The 8,603-nt window shown below is 54.6% G+C and overlaps 1 protein-coding gene across 1 annotated transcript; it reads right to left on the reverse strand.

Moving 5' to 3' along the window:
* Window positions 1–1,161: 1,161 nt before the first annotated feature.
* CHST7 (carbohydrate sulfotransferase 7) lies at window positions 1,162–8,025 on the reverse strand. The gene has a single exon (XM_074607966.1). It carries the CDS (start codon window positions 7,812–7,814, stop codon window positions 6,393–6,395), a length of 1,422 nt encoding a protein of 473 aa, XP_074464067.1. The 5' UTR covers window positions 7,815–8,025; the 3' UTR covers window positions 1,162–6,392.
* Window positions 8,026–8,603: the final 578 nt, after the last annotated feature.

Raw genomic sequence — 8,603 nt, forward strand, 5'->3', positions numbered from 1 at the left:
TTTTCAATCCAGCGTGCAAACACCTGTCACTTGAACCAAGGACACAGACGAGAACCTCCTCCAGAGCCCCCTGTTCTGGCAGCTGGTGGTAATGCCCACTGCAGGAGGGACCGCAAAGGCACTCCCAAATGCCCCTCGGGCAAAGGCAGCTGGATGGGACAGCTCTCACATCATCCATCCCTTGCCCGCACAAGCCGAGGTTGTTTCTTAGTAATGAGAGACGGGGGAAGACTCTATTTTTACAAGCTTAAGCTTCACAGCTTCAGTTTTGCAGGAGAGCAGCACTTCTTCCCATGCCTCTCACCCCAATGCTGCTAGAAGAGTGGTGGGGCAGTTAATAAATTCCTTATGCAGAGGGGATGAGAGGAGTCTTGGTTTGCAGGAGAAATGTAAGGGTTGAGGAAGGGATAGTGGAAGGCAAGTCACCGTAGCCCTGTGGACCAGCACTCCACCGGAGGGGCTGGTCCACTGCCAGTCGTCTGCACAGCCATTTGAACAGAGAAGCAGGAAGACCTGACTTTGAAGAGCTACCAGTTTTCCCTCTACAATTTGAATTTGTCCTCACCCTACTCTCCCTCCTCCTGAGCTCTCCCCCTCTGTCTCCTCCCAACAATGCTCTTGGAGCAACCATCTGCAGCGCCTCACTGCAGCCCAGCACTTGGTCCCTACTTCTCCCAGCTTTCTGTCTCCGTGTCCCTTCCTTCCCTCCCAGGTGCTCCCACCTGCCTTTTCCAATTAAACCAGCCCCAGTTTCCAGATGCCCCTCCTCATCAAATCCCTGTCCCTCGTTCCTCTCACACCTGAGCCCTTTGCCCAACAAATCCCGCTCTCTACAACTCAAAGGCAATTCCTTTTGCCTGCCCCACAAGTTTACCGCACCCCTCATCAGTGTCCTCCCCCTCTCACCTATAGTCCTTTCCGTTATTAGACACTGTAAGGCTGAACGCTGGATTAGGGAGTCTTCCTTGGGACTATCAGCAAGAGGGAAAGAGGGGCTAGAGGAGAGGGCGTCAGTGGGAGCGCAGGAATGGCAGACTCCTCCCTGCTCAGCCCCAGCGCCGCAGCCCCGGCCGTAGTTACGTGGCTTTGGTTCCCACTGCCGCATGCCTTGTACCACGCCGGGCTTTTCTATGGGAAAGAAAGAGGTTTGGGCATGCTCACTGGAGATAAAACCAACGCAGATTTTATTCGGTATAAAATAGAGATACACACACATACCAAAACCCACTTTTACTAAGCACATGCTATCCAATTTTTTACAAACATTAGTATATTATTTGGCCAAATCAGAATAGAAAGCAGAGGTAAAAACAAAACATGGGGGGCGTCCTCTACCCAGAGATCATTTCCCCTACCCGAATTGGAGCCCCTGCCCCAAAGCACTGAAGTGACTGATGATTTCAAAGAAACAGCTTTGAGACTATTTGAACATAGACTAAAGACCACCACGTCCCAACCCTGGGTTCAAAAGAACACGCACTGTGTTGACTGAAGTTCCCCAAAGAGACTTTTAACTTCAGGCCCAAGGTGAAGAGTTTCAGCCTATGTACAGCGGAAGTTTGGCAAAGTTGGGCGATGACTGGAAACGGGGTGACAAATTTGGAATCGCTGGAGGAAGACCCGATTCCCATTTACCAGCATGAAGAAATGGCGCTGCAGGTGCTGTGGGTCGGCAGCAGAGCTTAACACCTCCGTGCTGGAAGCAAGAGTTTCCTGGGACTCAATACCCAGACAGACGACACGCACTAAAATGTTAACCAGCTTCCAGCCATTTGCCCGATGCCGACACTGCCAGGCAACAAGCAACAGGCCCCTCAGCTGCTGAAAACCACCACCTTAATGAGTTCGGATTTAACAATCACCTCTTCAAATCGCAGCCAAGAGAAGGACAATCCAGCCCCCAGCCCCTCCCTCACACACGCACAGCCAGCAGGGCGTTTAAAACTTCTGTTAGTGCAAAGTTTGCTTTGACAATCCTCTTTTTCCCATATCCTTCTCCATGGTGGTAGGTGTCACGTCAAGGTAAATAGGAATGGCCAAACAACACCTAAGGTAGTCCCAGCGCTGCATGGATCGCGGGGTGATTCTGAGAAGCGACACGCAGCGTTCCTACCGTCCCTGTACTCCAGATAATCAAGGGAGCCTCAGCGGCAACTCTTCGTGTTCAAGAAAGGAACAGGAGGTGCTGTCAGGCTTGTTGGCACTCACGGTCTTTCAGGAGCTTGGTTCTTCACTGAAATGTTGTTTAATGGCATGACCATCATGACCCCAGTAATTCTGCACTGTTTTTTTTATCGTCAGGTTTACTGTAAGCGGTGATACTGAGGTGATATTCTACTTAAGGTAAAAACTCAGAACTTTTTTTGATGTGTAGACTGATGGGGTGGGGTAAGGGGGAACTAAAATGACTAGTGCGATACTGAAGCTGTTAAATAAGAAACTTCTCGACCGTTGAGCACATTTCAGATGATGCTGCAACTGGGAGAGCTACTAAACTATTTACATTGCATCCGAAGTATGCAAGTACATACCACGGGAATCTGCAAGGACTCCCATCAGTAAGGTCGTAGGGAGCGCAAGTAATGCAGGGGCTGAGTATTTCTTGACCCGGGACTTTAAACACTTCTCACAAGTATGTCGCTACAATTGTCTCACCAAAAGCAACAATTTAAATACAGGTAGAATGTTGTAAGGGAGCAATTAACAATTCTGGCGTGGAAGGATCACGGCCTTTTATATACAATTATGGTGCTCAAGTTTCTACCTCCCTTAAGGCAAACACATGACCAAAAGTTAAGTAAAAACAGATGACAGAAATAAGTCTTGTAAGCATTTTGTCAGCTGTATTCCAGTTTCCCCACTATGACTTTTTAATATATTAAAGTTGTTAATTCGTTATATGTAATGTAGCACAAGCAGGTATTTTTCCCAAATCTCTGTCTGAACTACTAGAACTCCACGGGTCAGCCCTGCTCTCCGATTCTAAGCCTGCCAATTTCAGCTCAGCTATAAAAAGTGTTTATTTTTCCCTCGCTTATCATGCCATCCTCTGCTCTAAAAGATGCAGTTACGGTTCGGTTTTCCACACCCTTCAGTAGAACTGGGACTTCAGTTCAAAAATCTCAGTTGAGCCCTGTAACAGTAAAAAAGCTGGCGACCGACCCGTAAATGCCCAGCTGCTCTCAAAATGCGGTTTAACCACGGGCGTCCTGCCTTCAGCAGGTTCTACTGACTTCCAGAGACCTCTGCCAGTGAAACTCCCGCCACGCTGGTTGTCCTAATCAGACCCATTCCCGTCTTTTCAGGTCAGTACCAGCACTGACATTTGACAGTACTTTTTTTTTTCCCTAACAAGGCCAACAAGGATATGCTGCAAGCATCTGGAACGATGCTTTCCGACACCGTCAAAACACCTTGAAGAGAAATATGGGATGCATTTGTTGGTGAGCCTTAGCTCTCCTCCTCAGGCAGGGGAATTTTAGAAAGCCTTCTAGCGACCGAAGCACACACGTCGCAACATCGTCGTTAAGCAACTGTCATCCAGTCTTAGATGCTCTTGCATGCCCTGCTCAAAGATCCCGTCCTTTTCCAGTTTTGGATATTCCCTGCAGGTTGTTTTAGAGTCTTCTAATGAACTCAGGCAACCTGAATGCAAACCAGGAATCACACTCGCTGTATTTTATACGCTTTGCCAAACAGAGCCCTTTCCACAGTATACAAAAAAAACCCTACAAAAGAACAGCTTATGATGAGAAAAAAACATTGAATTCATCACTAATAACGAGCAATTGTGTTAGTGGACAACTTCCATTGACAGAACTAAGTCTTGATACAGAAAATGCATCGATGTCAAACACGGAAACTGCTTCAGAAAACACTAATTTTCAATCAGTGGATTTCTTCCCAGCTATAAGCATCAAGTTAAGCTAGATGGCAACACTTCTTTCTTCATCATGATGAACTGGTGTAAGTGAAACTAAGCGTGGATTTCTGAAAACTTCTTATGAAAGACATTTACCACCCGAAAGAGCAAGATGAGGCTCTCTGTCAAAGTGAAGCAAATGCGTAACAACTGCAGCGTAAAAATCTGTGACTGCAACCTGATAGAAACAAACCAACAAGATATACCGGATTTTAATCTCCCATCCGACATAAGAAAATAAGTACCGTATCATCTTTTGGCATGCAAGAAAATCTTATTTTCTTCCCAAACCTGTGCAAGCCAGTACAAGCCAGGCCGGGTGTATTCCCACAAAAGCTTTCCAAATGAGGTTACTCAACACAGGTTATCAAGGCTTTAATACAGGTATTGTCCACCTATACAAATAACATTATTATATGCCACTAGAACACCCGGAGACAAATTTTGCCTTTATGGTGCCTGTGAGAGAATACAGAAACATCCCTTAGATAATACGACAGGTTGTTCCAGCACAAACGGAGCCCCTGTAATTTTTAGTTCAGGCAGAAACCAAAGGATGCAGAATTGTATGAAGCACGCTACCGTGAAAGGGATAGATTTACTCAAAAACATTTATATGACTGCATTTTCCTGTCAGATAATGAAACAAACCTGCTTCTTGTGCCAACGTACTCCCAGGTGGGAGGGTTAAGGAAGAAAAAGAGCTAAAATAAATGAAGGTTCATCCTAACTCACCGACATGTTTCACAGCACGATATTCAGAGCACGAAAACCTACAATGCAATTCAAATGTTTCCCCCAAGATAAAGGCAGTTCAAAGACGTTATGTTATTTCCAGCACTTTATATAAATATAGCTTTCTTCCTGATCCTGGATTATCCTCAATTTGAAGTTCATGTTCTCAGTTTGTATTTGAGGACTGCAGGTGAACATCCCTATAACCCTGTATACTCTCGTGGGGACATTTAAATGCTGCCAGACTGTAATGGGCTCAAAAGCAGTCTCTAAGAACTTACAATACTGCGTCCCTAAAATACAATAGAACCTGCTATCCCCAAATTAAGAAATAAACAAAAAAAAGTACGCATACACACACACACGCACACCCCTCTCATACAAGTGGCAGGATGTCTACAGGAAAATGCAATTTTAAAATCCAAAATGCAACTTTTTTCTTTTTTTCTTTTTTTTTTTTTTAAATAAAAGCTTTTATTTGGGAACTTCACCATTAATTTGTCTTAGCCTCATCAGGAAACATTTGCTTTTGTCCAAGAGTTGCCAGCTGAGAGGATGTTATTGTTCGGAAGGGATGTGACCAGGAGGACCCTGTGCACGGCACAATGTGTCAGCCCGGAAGCCAGGGAAGAAAAGTGATTCTCTCATCTGGCTGAGGAAACAAAATGGAAATACCGAGTGTTCGCCTTCCAGTTACAGTCGCTTCTATGCGTGTCCCCAAGAAACATGTTAGTCACCTGCATCTCACATCCGCATCACCACCTGACTACATCAATATATTAAAAGAAAACCTACTTTAAAAAGAATTACAGCTTTCTTTAGAAAAAGCAAAGATTTCTGCCACAAACATCTTTGAAACACGTAAGCAGGTGAATGCTTACCCCCGCTGCTCCGAGCGATGGAGGGAGTTGGACACGGTTCCCCTTCCCTCGGCCGGTGCCCCCCTCCCCAGAGCATCACCAGCCCCCCAGGGCCACCCAGCTGGCAGCAGGACAGCTGAGCCCTCCTGGCGGCGGCACGCTCCGGCCCCTCCAGGCCTGCGCTGACCTCGGCTGTCAACTTCATAGAAGCCCCTTGTCGGCGTTTCGGTAGTGTTACAACAGAGCCCAGCGTCCTTCGGCGCTTGGGACAGGCAATGCTCTCCCAGCGACACCCTTCAAGCCCTCTGGTTCCTTGCTGAGAGTCTTCATTTGGGGGATTTTTAAGTTTCGATGCAGTTTTTTTTTTTAAAGAACAGCCGGTGTTTTGCACATGGTCATGGTTTCATGTTGAAAGGGCTGCGAGGTTGACGCTGACCCCAGAGGACGCCTCTTACCAAACCTTTCTCTTCAATAAAATGCTCTCTCTCTTCCCACCCTGGGGTGGGGTGGCCACAGTTCCCGGAGGGAACGCAACCCCACTGAGACCAATGGCGGGAAGCGGGGGCGACTGGACCCTGCCCGTTCTGCCGGTACCCGTGGTGAGGCGGCCTTGCTTCTGCCAGGACTGCCTATACCCTGAGGCCAGCGCCCGGCAGCTGTCATGCCAGCTGCGGACGCCCGTGCTCGGCTTTGCCAATCCTCCAGCCATGAGAGGCCACCATGACAGGCAGGCCGCCATGACGGAACCGGGCCCGGCCATCAGCCCGCCGTCGGGCCCGTCCGAGGCGCATTCCCCGCCCGGCCCCGCGCCCTCTCCGCCGGTCCCGGCCCTCACCCGGCGGCGGTCTCTCCCCGCCGGCCGCGGGGCGGGGGCGCTACCGGGCGTCGCCGCCGCTGAGAGGGTAGGCCAGGAGGCTCATGGCCTCGCCGCAGGCGGCCTCCACCTGCCGCACCTGCTGCCGGCTGAGGCGCTCCCGCCAGGCGTGGATGGCCTCCCGCGCGTCTCGGGGGGAGATGAGGAAGGGCCGGTCGGAGGAGTAGGCGGCGCCGCGGGTCATGTTGAGGACGAAGGCCTCCAGGGCGGGCGGCACCGGCAGCCCGGCGAAGCGGAGCAGGCGGCGCAGCTGGGCGCGGGGCTCCCGCACCAGGTCCTCGTAGCGCAGCTGGGTGTAGCGGCGGCGGAGCCAGGCCGGGGCGCGGCGGGCCAGCAGCAGGTCGCGGAGCCAGGCCTGGCAGATGACCTCCAGGGCGCCGCCGAGGAAGAACTCGGCGCGGTGCTGCGGGGGGGCCGCCCGCCCGCCGCCCCCCCCCAGCAGGCCGGGCGGCAGCAGGAGCTGCTGCGGAGGCTGGTGGCGGGGCGGCCCCCGCGGCTCGGCGCGGTGGCGGCTGCGCAGCACCTGGATGCTCTCCCGCAGCAGCGCCTGCCTGGCCTTCAGGCGGGAGTTGTGGACGGCGCGGGGGTCGCGGAAGAGCTGCACCACCCGCAGGTTGAGGCCGGGCTCCCGCAGCAGCGGCAGGAGGGCGCCCAGCTCCAGCAGCCGCACGTCCTTGATGACCACCACCGGGTACTTGCGGCACTCGGCCTCCAGCTCCCGCAGCCCCCGCGGCGGGCACGTCTCCTCGCAGGCGGCGCCGTCGACGAGGCCGATCTCCCGGCGGGGCCGGGGAGCGGCGGGGCAGAGCGGGGGGGAGCAGATCACCTTGTTGGTCCGCCAGCCGAAGATGCCGGCGGTGGTGAGGTTGGGGGCGGCGGGCGGGGCGGGGGCCAGCGGGTCGCGGGGGCCGGGCGGGGCGGCGTAGAGGCGCAGGACGGAGAAGTCGCATCGGAAGAGGGCGCGCAGCATGTCGCGCAGGGCGCCCTGCAGGCTGAGCGCGTCCCCCGGGTAGAGGGCCTGCCACAGGTGCCACATGGGCTCGTAGAGGTAGAAGACGTCGGGGTGCTGGTTGAAGAGCTCCCCCAGGAAGGAGGAGCCCGTCCGCCAGGTAGCGTGCAGGTAGATGTGCCGCTTCCCCCCCGCCGCCGCCGCGCTGCCGTTACCCGCCGCGCCGCCGCCCTCCTCATCCTCATCCTCCTCCTCGTCCAGCGACGGCTGCCGCTGCTCCCAGCCCCACTCGCTCAGCGCCTCCTCAAGGCTGGGGCAGCGCCGCAGCAGCGGCTCCTCGTCCGCCCGCCCCCGCCGGGCCCCGTAGTCCAGCGCGTAGGGCACCAGCAGCAGCAGCAGCAGCGTGTACAGCACCAGCACCGCGGCGAAGCGCCGGTGCTCCCCCCGCCACCGCCACCGCCGGCGGCCCTTCATGGCGGGGGGGAGCGGTTCCGGACCGCCGGCGTTCCGCCGACCCTCTGGCTGCCGGAGAGCGGCTCTTGGCCGAGAGGCAAAGTTAGCGGCGGCGGCGGCGGGGGGTGTGGGCTGCCGGCGGCCCTCCCCGCCGGGGAGCACGCCCACGGGCACGCCGGACAGGCTCGGGGCTGCCCGCCCGCCTTCGCCGCCGCCGCCTCCTCCTCCTCGTTCACCCCCTCCTCCTCCTCCTCCTCCTCCTCGCAGCCTGACGCGGAAGCTCCCGCACCTGCCCCCGCCGCCGCCTGAGGAGCCGCCGCCGGCGGGACGCGGGGTTCTGCCGGTGCCGCCGCTGTGCGGGGAGCCGGGCCGCCCCTCGCCCGGCCTCTCTCCCTTCCTCCCGCCTTCCCTCCCCCGGACAGGGCCGGAGGGGCGGGCTTGGCACCTCGGGAGTCACCCCCGCCCGGCAAAGGGCGCACCGCAAAGGAGGTACGTTGTCGGCCAGGACGGGGACCCAGCAGCTGAGGCTGACCCCGAGGAGGAGCGTTTGGTCCTGTTGTCTACCGGGTCTCCAGAGAAAGAGCCCGCTACGGTAGCGAAAAGAGGTGCAAATGTATTTTTAGGATGGATGACAGCTCTTCAAATCTGCAGCGGGTTTCAGAAATGCTGCAGTTCGGCGCCGTAGAGAGCTGCGGGGTTTCGCAGCCACGCTTTTGTCTATGTGTGCCTGCTGCTGACGGGATACGGACATCTCCTTCATGACTCATCGCTCCACTTTATGCATCTAAAAGTTTCGTGTCTGTCTGAGCT

This window comes from Larus michahellis, chromosome 1, assembly GCF_964199755.1.
Source record: "Larus michahellis chromosome 1, bLarMic1.1, whole genome shotgun sequence".
Classification (NCBI taxonomy): domain Eukaryota; kingdom Metazoa; phylum Chordata; class Aves; order Charadriiformes; family Laridae; genus Larus; species Larus michahellis.